Source organism: Leptonychotes weddellii, chromosome 9 (genome assembly GCF_054177405.1).
Source record: "Leptonychotes weddellii isolate Sample4059 chromosome 9, ASM5417740v2, whole genome shotgun sequence".
Lineage (NCBI taxonomy): Eukaryota > Metazoa > Chordata > Mammalia > Carnivora > Phocidae > Leptonychotes > Leptonychotes weddellii.
Window position 1 is genome coordinate 122,468,032 of NC_138377.1, and position 16,820 is coordinate 122,484,851.

Consider the following 16,820-nt stretch of genomic DNA (forward strand, 5'->3'; position numbering starts at 1 on the left):
TGGGGCTTGAATTCAGGACCCCAAGAGCAAGAGTCCCTTGCTCTACTGACCGAGCCAACCAGGCGTCCCAGAGATGTTCATTTTTTAAAAGGCCAAATAGGGGCGCCTGGGTGGCTCAGTTGGTTGGGCGACTGCCTTCGGCTCAGGTCATGATCCTGGAGTCCCGGGATCGAGTCCCGCATCGGGCTCCCTGCTCGGCGGGGAGTCTGCTTCTCCCTCTCCCACTCCCCGTTTGTGTTCCCTCTCTCGCTGTGTCTTTCTCTGTCAAATAAATAAATAAAATCTTTAAAATAAATAAATAAATAAATAAAAGGCCAAATAGAATTCTAAGGTATAGATATTCCGAACATTATTTATCTAGACTGCTGCTTATAAACGTTTAAATTATTTATATGTTTTTCAGTTATAACTATTACTATAATAAATATTCTTGCATATATCTTGGCATCTTTGTATGATTCTACCTATAGTATTCCTAGCAATAGAATTGCTGGTTTACCTTCCAAAATGACTGCCCCCATTCCTATTACCACCAACAGGAGAGTGAATTATTTTGCCTACTGTCAACACTACCGTGTATTATCATGCTTTAATGTTTTTGCCAATACCACAGGAGAAAAACCGTATATTTGTTTGTTATTTTAAGATTTTATTTATTTATTTGAGAGAGAGAGAGGGCACAAGCAGGGGGAGCGGCAGGCAGAGGGAGAAGCAGGCTTCCCGCGGAGCAGGGAGCCCGATGCGGGGCTCGATCCCAGGACCCTGGGATCATGACCTGACCTGAAGGCAGATGCTTAACCGACTGAGCTGCCCAGGCTCAGTTTTGATTTGCATTTAAAAAATTATTAGTGAGGCCGAGTTTTTTGCTCTGTGACCTGTTTATTCTTATCCTTTGCCCGTTCTTCCACTGAGTTGTTGGTCTTTCTCAAGCTCAGCTGCATAAACTCATAGTAAATGAGCAATTTGTCCTTTGTCACATTTGTTACAAATATTTCTCCTACTTTGTCATGTGACTTTAGTTTTAGCCTTCTATGCTATACAAGCATTTTTAAGTTTGTGTGTTCAAATTTATTTCTTTTTCTTCCTGGGTCTGAGTGCATTTGTTTTATAATTTAAAAAAAAATTCAATTTGTGTCTGTGTATGTATGTGTATGACAGAGAGAGAGAGAGAGACAGAGAGAGAATGGTAAATGGCCATTAGGGGAAAGCCTATGGCCGAACCTTTCCCTGGGGATGTTTCCAGCTCCCAGGCCACGTGGCCCCATCAGTGTCCATCAGTGGCTTCGATATTTGTAAGGGAGTGGCTTTGGAGCAGCAGTCTGGTTTGACAAGCCGGGCAGGGAATTTGTCCTGAAGCCTCTTGTGCATGCCCCGTGCCTGGCAAGCTTCTACTGCAGGTCACAAGGTTTTTTTCTTTCTTTTTCCAACGGTCAACTAACTATTCTAGTGATAATGTTTCTTCCTATGAACTAAGCAGCCTAGGGATTATATATACAGCTGACCCTTGAGCAATACGGGTTTGAACTGTGCAGGTCCACTTGTATGTGGAATTTTCTTTTTTTTAAAGTAAGCCCTACGCTCAGTAGGGGCTTGAACTCATGCCCCAGAGATCGAGTCGCATGCTCTCCTAACTGAGCCAGCCAGGTGCCTCTATATGTGGATTCTTTTTTTTTTTTTCGATAAATACCATACAGTACTGTAAATGTATTTCCTCTTATGGTTTTCTTTTCTCCCTTATGATTTTCTTAATAATGTTTCTTTTCTCTAACTTACTTTATTATAAGAATACAGTATATAACATGTATAGTATATCAAATGTTAATCGACTGTTTCTGTTATCAGTAAGACCCCTGGTCAACAGGAGGCTCTAAGTTTTTGGGGAGTCAGAAGTTCTGAGTAGATTTTCAACTGCTGGGGTGGAGGTGGGGGGCGATGTCAGTGCTTCTAGCCCCCAAGTTGTTCAAATGTCAACTATATACATGCAGTATGTGTGTATACGGAGTGTGTGTGTGTGCGCGCATGCACGTATTTGCATTTTTTCCCTTCCTATCTTTATCATCAGTCTTCACTCATAATAACTTGGGGGGACATGGATGATTCTAGAGCTAAATCCCCTTCAAAACACACTGTGGGAGCACCTGGGTGGCTCAGTCGTTAGGCGTCTGCCTTCGGCTTGGGTCACAGTCCCAGGGGTCCTGGGATCGAGCCCCGCATCGGGCTCCCTGCTCCGCGGGAAGCCTGCTTCTCCCTCTCCCACTTCCCCTGCTTGTGTTCCCTCTCTCGCTGTGTCTCTCTCTCTGTCAAATAAATAAATAAAATCTTAAAAAAGAAATAAAAAAAATAAGATAAAATGTCATTTTAGGGGCGCCTGGGTGGCTCAGTCGTTAGGCGTCTGCCTTCGGCTCAGGTCATGGTCCCAGGGGTCCTGGGATCGAGCCCCGCATCGGGCTCCCTGCTTGGTGGGGAGCCTGCTTCTCCCACTCCCCCTGCTGTGTTCCCTCTCTCGCTGTGTCTCTCTCTGTCAAATAAGTAAATAAAATCTTAAAAAAAAAAAAAAACAACACACTCTGCCTCCAGCCATTCCTGGTACCCCTGGTGCCTCTGTGTTTGGCAAGCACCAGTCCACACGAAGCTGCCTCCTGAGCCATTCTGTCCAGCCCAGAGCACCCTCGTGTCTTCCAAGAAATATCCCTGACTAGAGCAGTTCCGAGTAGGGCATGGGAACTGGCCCGAGACTGTAAAGCTATTCTCTTCCTTCTTGGCACAAAGGGGCTAGAGAAGCCCAGGCCAGCACAGGACAACCGAGAAAGAGAAAAACCAGGGTCCCAGGAGGAGAAAGACAAGGACCAAAGACAACCCTCCTCCCACCTCTGTTACACTAACTACAAGCCATTCATTAAAAAAAAAAAGAAGAAAAGAAAACAGTGAAAATACAGGCCTTGTTGGGAGGGGTGAAAAATTCCATTCCAAAAAAAAAAAAAATCCCGCTCTAGCTCTTCGTTTTACTTGGGCATGCGTCATGGGATACGTAACTTCACAATTGTTCAGCGACACTTCTTGGACTGAATTTCACTCCTCCCTCTTTTTTTTTTTTTTTAAGATTTTTAATTTATTTATCAGAGAGACACAGTGAGAGAGGGAACACAAGCAGGGGGAGTGGGAGAGGGAGAACCAGGCTTCCCGTGGAGCAGGGAGCCAGACGCAGGGCTCGATCCCAGGACCCTGGGATCATGACATGAGCGGAAGGCAGACGCTTAAGGACTGAGCCACCCAGGCGCCCCTCACTCCTCCCTCTTTAAAATAAATGCATCCCTGATCTCCTTCCCTAGTTTCTCTTTCTCCCTTGGCATTCCTACCAGGAGCCCCCCTTTAGATTTTTCTTCCTTTTAGGCCAGTCTTATAGCATCCTCCAACACTGTTCATGTAATAATCTTTTCCCAATCCCGTTTAGTGGTCCTGCTTCTGTGGCATAACTAGCAAAAATGAGACACACATGCTTCATACAAACAAAGAGATGCCCTTCCCGGACAGCGAGGACATAGGGTAGATTGAGCAATGGCGGGGGGGTCTTCAGCGGGGGGGAGGTACTTCCTGCATCCTCAGGACCCAAAGGCACCTTTGCCCCAATGCCTGAGCCTTATCCTCTGTTTCTTGGCTCCCAACTGTTCTGAATTAAGCCTGATTCTTTCCCATTTACCCTGTGAGTTCCCTAATATTCTTTCAATAAGTCCCTTTTAGCCAGAGCAGTTCTCTGAAGCGGGGGAGTGAGCACTGAGAGCTCGGCATCCAGGCACGGAGTGCAAACTTCTCGAGCTGGCCTGAGAGCTGGGCATCCAGGCAGGGAGTGCAAACTTCTTGAGCTGGCCTGGAGGTGGTGCTATTTGCATTTAGGCTAAGACATTAAGATGCAGCCAGGGAGGTAGGAACCTCACCTTGCATCTTTACACTTCGACTGATTAAAGGGGTTCATTAGTGAAAAACAGGTGAAACTGAGATAATCTTTGGAGTGGTGCAGAGAACTTTCTAAGAATGCCACCAAATTCAGAAGCTATAAAAAGACAAGATGGGACAGCCTAAAAATTTCTATGCTAAAAAAAAACAGCAAAAAAGAACAGCAAACTGAGAAATAGCAACTTCTGTGACAAAGAAATCGTTCGCTTAATATACTAAGAACTCTTGCAAATAAATTTGATTAAAACATGGGAAGAAGTATAATAATGACATCTTGCCATTTGCAACAACATGGATGGAGTTAGAGAGTATTATGCTAAGAGAAATAAGTCAGCCAGAGAAAGACAAATACATATGATCTCACTCAGAGGTGGAATTTAAGAAACGAAACAAACGGACAAAGAAAAAAAAGAGAGAGACAAACCAAAAAACAGACTCTTAACTAGAGAGAACAAGCAGCTGGTTACCAGAGGGGAGGTGGGGGGGGACGGGGGGGGTGAAACAGGAGATGGGGATTAAGGAGTGCACTTGTCCTGATGAGCACTGTTGTATGGATTTGCTTCATTATTGTACACCTGAAACATAATACTGTATGTAAACTATACTGGATCAAAGGAAAACAAACAAACATGGGAAGCTACAATCAGTTCACAGAAAAGGAGATTAAAATCACCCAAATAAACAGAAAACCTTTCTCAAATACAAAATTTTCATGAATGTTAAATATAATATAAATAAAACAACAACAAATGTAGTCCTTTGCTTGTGCGCCTCCGATGATTGCTCTGCATAAGCATTCACAATTGTTCTATCACAGACCACCGAGAGCATGTCTCCCTCCATCCTCCTATTTCCCCCTTGGGTTTCCGGACGGTTCTCACCTGTTGTCCTGCAGTGTTGGCGCAGCTACTTCTTCGAGGGCACCGACTGTGGGAAGGGCAGAGGCCGATCTCCCGCTCTCACCTCCCAGTGCTGAGACCCGCGGGGAGCAACACCGGGACCAGGGACTGACGTGGACACGTGAACAGGTGCGCCGGGAGCGGCGTCCGCGCCCGGGGAGGGGACGATGGGGCAGGCTCCAAGAAGACCAGCGGGACGAAAGAATGGCAGTTCTTCCGCGGCAGAAGAGGCGGGACCGGGCGTGCCTCCCGCAGCAGGAACACCACGTGCGAAAACAAAGGGGTGTGCCAAGGCCAGGTGCGAGCGTGGACCTGCAGGTCGGGGGAGGGGGGCCGGGCTCGGGCAGCGGGGGGACTTTTCCTGGGAGGACTCCTCCCAGCTCGGGGACCGCCTTTCGGGGGGGCCTAACAACGTGCCTTGCCACACAGTCCCCGGCTGAAACGGACCTTCAAGCCCCTCCTCACAACTTTCATTTTTCATAGGCAAATCCATGGAGGCCTCAGGGAAGTGAAATGACCGGTACCAGGTCCCAACTCTGGCCAACCCTGGGGTCTTGAGGGCCAGTCCGCGGATTTGCCTGCGGCCCGCGCAGCGGCGCCCGGGCTCTCAACCCCTAGCTCCGCTCCCCGCCCGCGGGCCGGGCCGCCGCGGTGGACTACATGTCCCACAATGCCCTCGGCCCGGCCTCCCCACCCCGCCGTCGGGCTGGGGGCCGGGTTCGCCAGTAGGAGAGCAGGGTTTCCAGGGGGCGTTCTCGGTGGCCAATGAGCGCGGTGGGGGGCGGGCCTCTGCCGTCCATTGTTCTCGGTGCCCCTCGGGCTTGAGCCGCGGTGAGTCCGGAGGCGCCGGGCCGTGCCCGGGGGCGCTTTTACGCGCGGAGTGGCTGCCGGCGTCCGACCTGGTCTCCCCAGAGGTGAGCCCGGAGAGACGGGCCTGGAGCGGCGCGGGACGGGGGAGTAGCCCGCGGCGAGGGAATAACGGGCCTGGAGCCGGTGCAGGCAGCCCTGCTGGGGGAGGGGCGTCGGGGGCGCTGTCCGCGCCCGCGGTCGGGGGCCCCCAGGTTGACGCGCCCGGTCCGCTCGGCGAACGCACCCGGACCCTGCTTCGGGGCGGTGAGCTCCCTCCACATCTAACCAGGGGCGCGGGGTTGGGACTGGGAGATGGGGAAACTGAGCTTCCGAGGGGGCGTGTCTTGCCCTCGGTCAGACAGCGAATGAGCTGACCGGAAGCAGTTTTCCCGGGCTCCCAAGCAGGACTTCGGTTATACCTGTGCCCCTTCTAGCCCTTTGGTAAATACACATTGAGAGCTTCGGTGTTCCCACTAGCTTTGCTTTCTAATTCTTCTTTTTTTTCCCCCTGCCCTCCTTTTTTAAAAAGGGGGGTTATCTGAGTCTTTGTCATGTGGTAGTGATTTTTAAAACATAATTTTTCGTTGCTCTTATAGGCTTTATTTTATAAATAGTAATTTCACTGCTCCCAACATTTTGTAGAATTAACGTCCAAGTTTTGTTTTTCCTTGTGTATGTGTTCATTTTTAAACGGATTTGGGATCATACTGTGCCTGGTGTTTCTGTTTGGCTAGGTTTGTTCTTATCGGTAATTTTCATGTTTATGAAGATTATCTCAGATTATTAATGGTTAATAATCGTTGTCAGCATAATTTTTAAAAATATTTAAAGCTACATGCAGCAGCACGCACAGATCTTAAATTTCATATGTATGCTTTATGCAGCCGTCATCAAATCAAGATACAGAACATTTCCAGCACCCCAAAGACTTCTTTGAGTCCCTTCTCAGTCAGTACCCTGCCCCCAAAGGTAGCCATTATTAAATCAGCATAGTTTTAAATACATTTTACTGTGTGGTTGTGGCATAATTCATTAACCATTTCTCTGTTGCTGGATTTTTAAAATGTCGGGGTATTTTTGCAATTAGAAACAATGCTATGGTTTTGTTTCCTTGCAAATAAATTTTTCTTCAGAAAGATGGTTATTTTTAAAGATAAATTCCCAAGGGGGCCAAGGCTGCATTGAAAAGTGTGAATATTTTAGGGCGCCTGGGTGGCTCAGTTGGTTAAGCGACTGCCTTCGGCTCAGGTCATGATCCTGGAGTCCCTGGATTGAGTCCCGCAGCGGGCTCCCTGCTCAGCAGGGAGTCTGCTTCTCCCTCTGACCCTCCCCCCTCTCATGTACTCGCTCTCTCTCATTCTCTCTCTCTCAAATAAATAAATAAAATCTTTAAAAAAAAAAAAGTGTGAATATTTTAAAACTTCATACTCATATGGTAAGAATGCAGTTAAGATACTGCCTTCCTCCCAGTGAGGCTCAAAATGTTTTGACATCTGGATCCATTGCTAATCCTGAAGATATCCCCATAAGATAAGAAGAATGGGTGTTATTATCTCTACCTGTTAGATGGGCACTGAGGTTAAGGGACTGAGTTGTATGTTAGGTCAAGGTCACTCACTATGCAGCAAGTCTGAACTGATTTAGGGCAGAGTAACTTAGTCCTGGGTTCTTAGGAGGACTCTGAATTTCTGATACTCTTTCTTTTGGAAAGAAAAGTTCTGTATTTTTTTGTGCTTGTGATTCTTCATAACTTCTTTTGCCATAGAGAGAGGTTTTCAGGAGTAAGCCATTTTTCCTTTAAGAGGGACAGGAAACTTGTGTTGATTTGCGGATATAAGACTCACTTGGTGGCCTGACCTGGGCTGCTGTGAGTTAGGTCATTGTAAGACAGTCTACTTATTGATTGTGGTTCTCTTTCTCATTTCCCAGCCACACTACTTGTTGGAATTTGAGGAGGGAGGTGTCTTCTCCGTGAGCCTGGCTCTAGAAGACTGAGGTTCAAGGCTAGAAGCCTGAGGCGATTGCCCCGGGAAGGTGGATGATGGCTGCAGAGCTGCCGAGAGTAACCACCCCCCTGAGCCCCTTGGTCCAGGTGCCTCAAGAGGAAGACGAGCAGGAGGAGGTCACTACCATGATCCTGGAGGACGACTCTTGGGTGCAGGAAGCTGTATTGCAGGAGGATGGCCCCGAGTCGGAACCCTTTCCCCAGAGTGCTAGCAAGGGTAGCCCCCACGGGGAGGCCGCTGGAGGGCCACAGGGTGCACTTGGCCGCCTCCGAGAGCTCTGTCGGCGCTGGCTGAGGCCGGAAGTGCACACCAAGGAACAGATGCTGACCGTGCTACCAAGGGAAATTCAAGCCTGGCTGCAAGAGCATCGTCCTGAAAGCAGCGAGGAGGCCGTGGCCCTGGTGGAGGACTTAACCCAGACCCTTCGGGACAGCGGTAAGATGCTGGACCTCGTGGGGAGAGGGTGGGGAGCATTCCCCACTGTGGAGGAGTGTGGTGTTTGTGGAAGAGGAGAGGGTGGTATCCAGGATGGAGGTGGAGACAGCCTGTCCTCCTGCTGCTGCTGCTGCAGGCAACCAGGACATGCTCACCCTTTTTATTAATTAATTAATTAATTTTTAAAGATTTTATTTACTTATTTATTTGACAGAGAGACAGTGAGAGCAGGAACACAAGCAGGGGGGAGTGGGAGAGGGAGAAGCAGGCCCCCCAGCCAAGCAGGGAGCCCGACCCGGGGCTCGATCCCAGAACCCTGAGATCATGACCTGAGCCGAAGGCAGACGCCTAACGACTGAGCCACGCAGGTGCCCCATGCTCACCCTTTTTAATGCCCTGTGTACAATGGTAGTTCCAGAATCTCAGGATAGGAGAGGCTTACAGGACTATTATTGGAGCTATATTTGTATAATAAGCACAGTGTTTACTTCTGTGTTTATTCCGAGTGGTTGGGAAGCTGATGGAGGTTATAGGGAGGGGGACTGAAGACAGTATAAACCGCCCCTTGGCACCTTCCCTTGGTTGTGCAATAAACATCCAAATATCTGAAGTCTAGCAATTAGAAAAACCAGATAATCCTATTTTTAAAAAGTGATTATTCTTATGAAACCAAGACCAGCTAATAACTAGGAACTTGCGATGGTATAAAGTCATCCTAAGCTCTTGAAAGAGTCATTTCAAACCTGAGCTCTTTGCCACGGTTACCATCCTTGTCTCCCATGTTACTGATACATTCTGGGATCCGGGCATGCCACTTCTGCCCGTGTCCCTGGGGCCGCTTCAGGACCCATGGATGATGACTGCCTTGGCACTGATGAGAGCTGCCGAGGTTCAGAGAAAGGAGGGGAGAGGACTCCGTCTCCATTCTGGTCTTCAGTTGTAGACTGGGCTCCCTTGATTATCAGATGTTTCGTTCACATCTGCCCGTGTCCCTGGGGCCGCTTCAGGACCCATGGATGATGACTGCCTTGGCACTGATGAGAGCTGCCGAGGTTCAGAGAAAGGAGGGGAGAGGACCGGAGAGGTCAGAGAGGGTGCGGAGCTTAAGCCGGAAGCTGTAGGCTGGCGTGGAGTTTGCAAAAGTGCAGGGCAGCGGGGAGGGTTTGGCAGCTGCGAAGAAAGTGAGGTGTGGCATGAAGCTCACTGGTTCAGGTCACAGTAAGGGAGGCTGGCTGGTTGGAGTAGAGAGTGTGTTTTTAGGAAGTGGTAGGATGTGGAGTTTGGGGGAAGGGGGGGGGGGCTTGGACTGAATGTCGCTGGCCTTGGCAGGTTCTTGAACTAGAGCCCAAGGGGCATGGGAGGAAGTGGAATTTGGCAACAGGATGTAGGTCTCATTCGAGTAGGGAGAGGCCAGCGGCCGGAGTGCAGCCAGGAAGCCGCCTAGACATCAGGCTGCCGGCACAGTGGTCCGGCCGAGGAGGGGTCAGCAGAGAAGGGGAGGACACTGGGCACAGGTAAGAAGAACCGATAGCAACACTAGCTAGCGGTTGCAGATCCCTTTCTGGTCCAGGCCTCGTGCCTAGCATTCGCTGGGCAAAACTGACAGACACTTCACTGTCTTGGGAGATCAGTGACGTTATTATCACCAGAGAAGTTAAGTGACTCCCTGAAGGTCACCCAGCTAGTATGAGGCCGAACCAGGATTTAAATCCATGGGTCTGAGGACACGGCCCATGTCCTTAAGCATTGTATCACATCCGTGGCGCAAAGCGATAGTTCCCAGTGGGGTGTTGCAGGCGAGGACTAAGACAAAGGTGGCCAACTCAAGAGGCATCCAGTCTGGAGGATTCAGAAGCCTGGGAAGAGGAAGAGAGGAAAGGAGGTGGTTTGGGAGCAGAGGCTATGACCAAGCTCAGGGACTTGGGAGGTAGAGGAGTCAAGCTGTGTGTGACGTTGAGGGCCTCCTGTGAGCCCAGCCCTGCCCTGGGCTCCTCACATGTTCGGCTCACTAGCAATCCTGGGAGGTGGGTGGGACTGTCATTTTACAGATGAGGAAATGGAAATTCAGCAAGGTCACGCCCTTCCTCAAGGTCACACACTAGATGGTAAGTGGCGGAGCCGGGGCTCAAACTCCGGTCTGTTTGCTTCCACATGTGTTTGGTAGGTTTTATTTGAAGCAAAGTACCCAGTTTTCTCTGGCCCTGAAAAATAACTTTCAACTTTACTCTTCCTATTAAAAAGAAAACAAAAATCTCTCATCCTGTCCTAAAAACTTAATTTACTTGCCTCCTGATGAATGTGACAAGTTTGTAATGAACTTTAGGATCTTAGTCAAGATACTGTGGAGAGGCCAGAGGGGTTGAGGGCTGAGCAGTGACCTCTGGGGTTGTTGTTTATTTTTCTTTCTTTCTTTTTTTTTTTAATTTTTTTTTTTTTTAAGATTTTATTTATTTGCGAGAGAGACAATGAGAGACAGAGAGCATGAGAGGGAGGAGGGTCAGAGGGAGAAGCAGACTCCCCGCCGAGCAGGGAGCCCGATGTGGGACTCGATCCCGGGACTCCAGGATCATGACCTGAGCCGAAGGCAGTCGCTTAACCAACTGAGCCACCCAGGCGCCCCTATTTTTATTTCTTTTTAAGATTTATTTCCGAGAGAGGGAGAGCAAGCATGAGTCAGGGGAGAGGTAGAGAGAAAGAATCTCCAGCAGACTCCCCACTGAGCATGGAGCCCAACATGGGGCTCGATTCCACGACCCTGAGATCATGACCTGAGCTGAAACCAAGAGTCAGACACTTAACTGAGCCACCCAGGCGCCCCTGGGGTTGTTGTTTCGTTGGGGAAGTCTCGAAGCGGAGGGTCAGGTCTGAGCAGGTGCCTCTGAGGTGGAGACAGGCACCCACCATGACAGCCCTCCCCACCCGGCTGGCTGTGGGGGCTTTGTGCCTTTTATTACTCCCAGAACGTCTACGATGGGTTTGTCAGTCCTCTGACTTCTACCCTTGAGATCGGCTTTGCTTAACAAAGTCCGCTGACCTTCCCCGTGATTACTCAGAGGAACCTGTGCACTTATTTTCATCCCCTCAAACATTTGTTCAACGTAAACCACTTGACCTCTTTTTTGTTCATCCAGCTCGGGACCTATGGACACACTTACCCAGCACCGGACACTTCAATCCCTGTTTGGACAGTGGTTATTTAATATTTGACTAGCAGGCACCTCTGGGTACTCACATTTAAAGGTTCTTATAATTCCCATGAAGATGGGACCTGTGCTACTGGTTTAAGTGGTAAAGCTCATCTCTCCCTGTGAGTGTGTACCAAGGACGTTTTCATCCCCACGCGCGGTCTACGTTCAGGCTCTTGCTGTTTCTGCCCAGAACTCTCACAGTGGCCCAGCCTCTTCTCCCTCCAGGGCCCCTGCTCCGCTCCTGCCTGAGCGCTCAGGTGCTCTCCCGCTTAGAAAGCTTCGTGAGTTCCCCAGCATCTCCAAATCAAGCATGAGCTCCTTATTCTGCTCGGAACCAGGGCCTTGTGTGATGTCAGGCCAGAGCGGCCCCACAGCTGCCGTGGTCCTCCCGCCATCGCCCCCGCTCCTTTCAGACCAGATCTTGCTGTTCCTTGAATGAAGCCTGTGCTTTCTAGCATGAGTCTGTGCTCCTGAATTTTGAGTTGGAATGGCTTTGTCCCATCCCTGTCTGATAAAATCCCGGGTATCCTTTGAGTGTACACCCTTGGAGACCCACTCCAGACAGCCGTCCTTACTTCTGATCCATCTTCCCCTGTCCCCAGTTGCAGCCACCTGGGAGCACCTCTGATTCCCTCCTCCAGAAGCCATCTGCCCCAGAGCTTTTGGATTCTCCTTGTCCTTTAGCATTTGATTATGGTCCATTTTGTTTTCTACTTATATGAATAGTTGTCTTATTTCTTCTAGGAACCTTTAAAATCCCAGAAGGCATGGAACCTGTTTTCTTCTTTCTCTTTTTTTTTTTTTCTTTCCTTCCTCTCTTTTCCTCTCTCACAGTACTGCTCACAGTGCCCCCCCCACACAGTGGGAACTCAGTAAGTATTGCTGGCATGAATACATGAATCCTTCCTGCCCATCGGCAGGTGTTAAGAGGCTCCCTTGCTGGCCCGGTCCATGAAGGAGGTGGACAGATAGCTTCTTCATTCCAGGCTTCTCTGCTTTTCCTTGAGAAAACCATGCTAAGCTTTTGTCTTAAAACAAACTGGGGTCAAGGCCACATTTGGCAGAACATAGCCGGGACATGCCCAAGTCTGGAAAGAGGGGAGAGGTGAGGCTGCAGACCTGGAGGGGTGCTCAGGCCAGTAGGCAGCCCGGGGAAGCTCAGTCCAGCGTAAGAACACTTAACTCTTAGTCTCTGGCGTTTTCGTTCTTGGAGGCGCCATATGAATCCTTTGTTCAGCAAACCCAGTGAATACTATCATGTTTATGCTATTAATAAAGATATTTTTAAGTTTATTTTATTTTTTTAGTAATCTCTATCCACAACACGGGGCTTGAACTCACAACCCCGAGATCGAGAGTCAGTCACATGGTCTTCCGACTGAACCAGCCCGGCGCCCCAAAGATATTTTTACACAAAGAGAACATGTTTCTGAGGATGGAGGTTTGTGCTATTCCCATTTCTCAAATCCCAAAGGCTCAAGGACATCCTCCCTGTCCGGCCTGAGTATAAACTAGAAGGTGGCCTTTTTGACCTGACATTATCCATCCAAAGTGCAGGAATCGTGCGGGAGACCTATAGCATTTATTTGCATGGGACGAGCTTTGACTTTGGAAACCTCAGGTACAGTGAATCCACACCCCCAGGGAGGACATTTGCCTTAAAGTCTTTTGTGCCGGGGCGCTGGCCATGGATGTGAACATCAATGAATATAGGATGGAGAAAATGAACCGGTGAATGGCCAGAATTGCAAGCCTCAGGAGGGTGTCGCTGGTCCTCTGGAGCTCATCTCCCCAGTGATGAGGACCTTCCATTGAAATGAGATTGGCCCCTGGTTTGCCTGGCTGCTCTTTCAGCCTGTGTGTCACAGACCCGCTGAAAGACCATTTATGAAAAGCGCGGTTCTCTCTATGACTGGTTAGAAAGTCCCAACATGAAACCCAGAACACTTCCTTTTCTTCTTTGTTTCTCGTGATTTGGTTTATGACAACCCAGATTGTCCAGGGTAGTCCTGAATATGAAATACTTGTCCTTGCAAATCATCAGAATGTCTCAGAGTTCAATAGTGGGTGGCCAAGCCATACCTCTCAGACTATCTGTAATGGGGCCTGGGGCCTGGGGCCAGAAATCATTTCTCAAATTGTATGGCCCAGTTTTTGGTTCAGAAACTATAGTCACTGCAGAGTTGGAGGCAGCTTGAGCCCGGACTGTTGGCTGACTGCTCTACCAGGGTTCACGCACCTTTCTGTAAGAGGTGAGCCGGAAGATAGCGCTAGAGCCTGCAGACCAGTGGACTCATGCCACGGTGGCCTTCCCCAGCCCCCCCACACCAGTGTCGATGCAATATCAGGGTAAAGGGGAAATGTTCCTCTCCCGACACAGATTTTATCTCACAGAAGCTCCACCACCCAAAAAAGAAACTGCTGATGTCAGAGGGGAGCAAAAGGGAAATTTTGGGGCTCAAAATGGATGAATCCTGATATGTAAATCCTCTGACCATCAGCGCAGTGTGTGGTCCCTGCGCCCGCAGCATCAGCATCATCTGCAAATGTGTTAGAAATGAACTTCCTGGGCCCCACCCCAGATCTACTGAATCAGAAACTTTGGGGGTGGGGCCCAGTACCCTGTGGTTTAACGAGTCCTCCAAGTGATCCTCATTCAGTCGCCAGTAAGCGAGCCACTGTGCCAGACCTCTGGTTCTCAAGCCTGGCCACACATCAGAATCACTTGGGGTCCTACTCCCAGGGATTCTGATTTTCTGATTTCATTGGCATGGGGTATGGCCCAGGCAGGGAAGTTTTGAAAGCTCCCAGGTGGCCCTAAGCTGCAGCAAAGTGTCAAAACCACTGCTTAGAGCCTTGTTACTCAAAGTGTGGTCCGTGGACCAGGTCCTGGTGTCACCTGGAGCTTGTTAGAAAGGCACACTCAGTCTCACCCCAACCCATGTGAAGCAGAATCTGCATTCAACAAAACCTCCAGGTGATCCGTCTGCACTTTGAAGAGTGAGAAGCACTGCTCTAGTCTAGGGAGGAGTGGAGATTGTCCACTTCAAACCTGCTCTCGTCCACCATCTGAGCCCCAGAGTCAAGCTGACCTCTCTAGGCCTCCGTAGCGTCACCTGGCTCTGGGTGAGCACGGGCAACAGGTTACCTAGTCTGAGTTTGCTGCCCCAGCAAAATGCTCCCTTCATGCCAACAACGAGCAGACGCTTTCATTTTTCATAACAAGACAGGGAATGGAGAATGTTGGAGGGTTGGAAAGGTGTTTGTCTTTTTAAAGCTACGATTCTCAGTTTCAAAACAAAAGTCACCTTTAAGTCACTGAAATATTTGTAGCGTAGACCATACAGAGCCCTGAGAGGGATGTAAACGTTCTAACTGTCAGATGTCTGGCAGTCATTCATTGAAACTGACAACGGAGCCCCCTGCCGTTGTTACCAGTGGTTAATCTCCTAGGCAGCCAGAGTGCAGGGGGAACGGTGCTCCAGCAGGCTCCTGCTGGGCTTGCCGGGGCAGCCCTCCGATGGGGAGAGCCCGGCTCGGGAGGAGGCCGTGTGAGAATCATGCCTGCGCTTTAGACCACCGGCTCTGGCCGTGGCGTTGAGACACAGTGGTGTGTCACATGTCACAACCCGGTGGGCGTCACCAGAATTTGGAGCCTAATCCATACTGAAGCGCCAAAGTGTGTGGCTGTTTAGTTCATTTTTCTACAACAATTACAGCAAATTCAGGTTTGTCTCCCTACTGATACCAATTTTCCTCACACTCATCGTGATAGGCTTTCCAGTGTGAGAGGAAGAGGAGGTGTCTGGCCGGGCAGTAGGGGTGTGTCTAGAGCCGGGAGGGGAAAATCCAACCGCTCCTTTAGCCTCAGCCTCGACTGTGGCTTCTGCTTACTAACCAAAGAGGAAGGAAGAGGGCCTAAAGCAGTCCAACAACCGGTTCAGTGAATGGCGTTTGGACAGTGGTCTCACCATTTTGAAAAAACTAACATTCGATCCTTACTTCTTAACTTACACAGAAATAGATCTCTGCCTCACAAGTGACACAAAAATAAATTTCAGATGGATTATAGATCTCGACTCTAAAAGACCTGGAATAACATGTAGGAGAATATTTTTTGTAATCTTGTGGTGAAGGACTTCTTAAGCAAGACAGCAATCTTCAAAGCTGGCTTGGACTCAGGAAAACAGAAAAGTCCTTTGTATAAAAAAGGTATCATGAACAAAGTTAAAAGACAGTACACCAACCGGAAGGGAATATTTGCAACAAAGTCTGCGGTACAGCAGATAAGAGTCAAAAACCCTTGATCTGGGGGCGCCTGGGTGGCTCAGCCGGTGAAGCGCCTGGTTCTTGGCTTCGGCTCAGGTCCTGATCTCTAGGTCCTGGGATGGAGTGCCCAGTGTCAGGCTCCCTGCTCACCTGGGAGTCTGCTTCCCCTCCCCACCCTCCCTCTGCCCCCCCCCACTTGCACACTCTCTCTTTCTCTCTAAAATAAGTAAATCTTTTTTTTTTAAAGATTTTATTTATTTATTTGACAGAGAGAGACACAGAGAGAGAGGGAGCACAAGCAGGGCAGGTGGGAGCGGGAGAAGCAGACTCCCTGCTGAGCAGGGAGTCTGATGCGGGGCTCGATCCCAGGACCCTGGGATCATGACCTGAGCCGAAGGCAGACGCTTAACGACTGAGCCACCCAGGCGCCCCTTGTTTTTTTTTTTTTTTTAAGATTTTATTTATTTATTTGAGAGAGTGAGGTTGAGCATAAAGGGAGAGTGAGAGTGAGAAGCCGACTCCCTGCTGAGCAGGGAGCCCGATGTGGGGCTCATTCCCAGGACCCTGGGATCATGACCCGAGCCGAAGGCAGATGCTTAACTGACTGAGCCACCCAGGTGCCCCTAAATAAGTAAATCTTAAACAACAAAACAACAAAAAAAACTTGATCTGTAAGAACTTCTGTAATCCCTAAGAAAAGTCAGTGCAGTGGAATGAAACATAAAAGATATGAATGGGCAATTTAGAAATGAAGAAAAGTAAATTATAACTTTATGAAACCATATGTTCCAGCTTAATGATTGATCAGGGAAGTACTCATTAATTCTTTTGCCTACTGGCCCATCAGAAATTTAATAAGAATGTTTCTGAGAATTCTCTGCCTTTCTGAGCATTTATTAAATCTTCTAAAACTAATTTCAGAATTAGTAGGTAGTGTCACCTGTTTTAAATTTGATAAGTATCTACAATTATGAGCCATATATTCTCTTTTGAGTGTGATAAGATTTACATAACATAAAACTTACATTTTAACCATTTTTTTCATTTTAATCATTTTTATGTGTACAGTTCATGGACATTAAATATATTCGGGCTGTTGCACAACCATCACCACCATCCATCTTCAGCACTGTTTTCTTTCCTCAAACTAAAACTCTGTGCCCAGTAAACAGCTCCGCACTCCTCCCTCCCTTCCCCATAGCCCCTGGCACCCACCATTCTAA

At 48.8% G+C, this 16,820-nt stretch overlaps 2 protein-coding genes across 5 annotated transcripts in view; one reads left to right on the forward strand and one right to left on the reverse strand.

Moving 5' to 3' along the window:
* Nucleotides 1-16,820, reverse strand: part of WDR73 (WD repeat domain 73) — a 147,896-nt gene that overhangs the window by 84,244 nt on the left and 46,832 nt on the right. The gene's annotated exons all lie outside the window — the stretch shown is intronic.
* Nucleotides 5,636-16,820, forward strand: part of LOC102741394 (zinc finger and SCAN domain-containing protein 2) — a 41,856-nt gene continuing 30,671 nt past the window's right edge. For 2 of the 4 annotated variants that reach the window (XM_081831726.1, XM_081831723.1), the window contains exons 1-2: nucleotides 5,636-5,764; nucleotides 7,629-8,140. In XM_081831726.1, coding sequence (XP_081687852.1) covers nucleotides 7,738-8,140 — 403 coding nt within the window. In that variant the 5' untranslated portion in view covers nucleotides 5,636-5,764; nucleotides 7,629-7,737. The other 2 variants (XM_081831725.1, XM_081831724.1) reach the window with 2 other exon arrangements.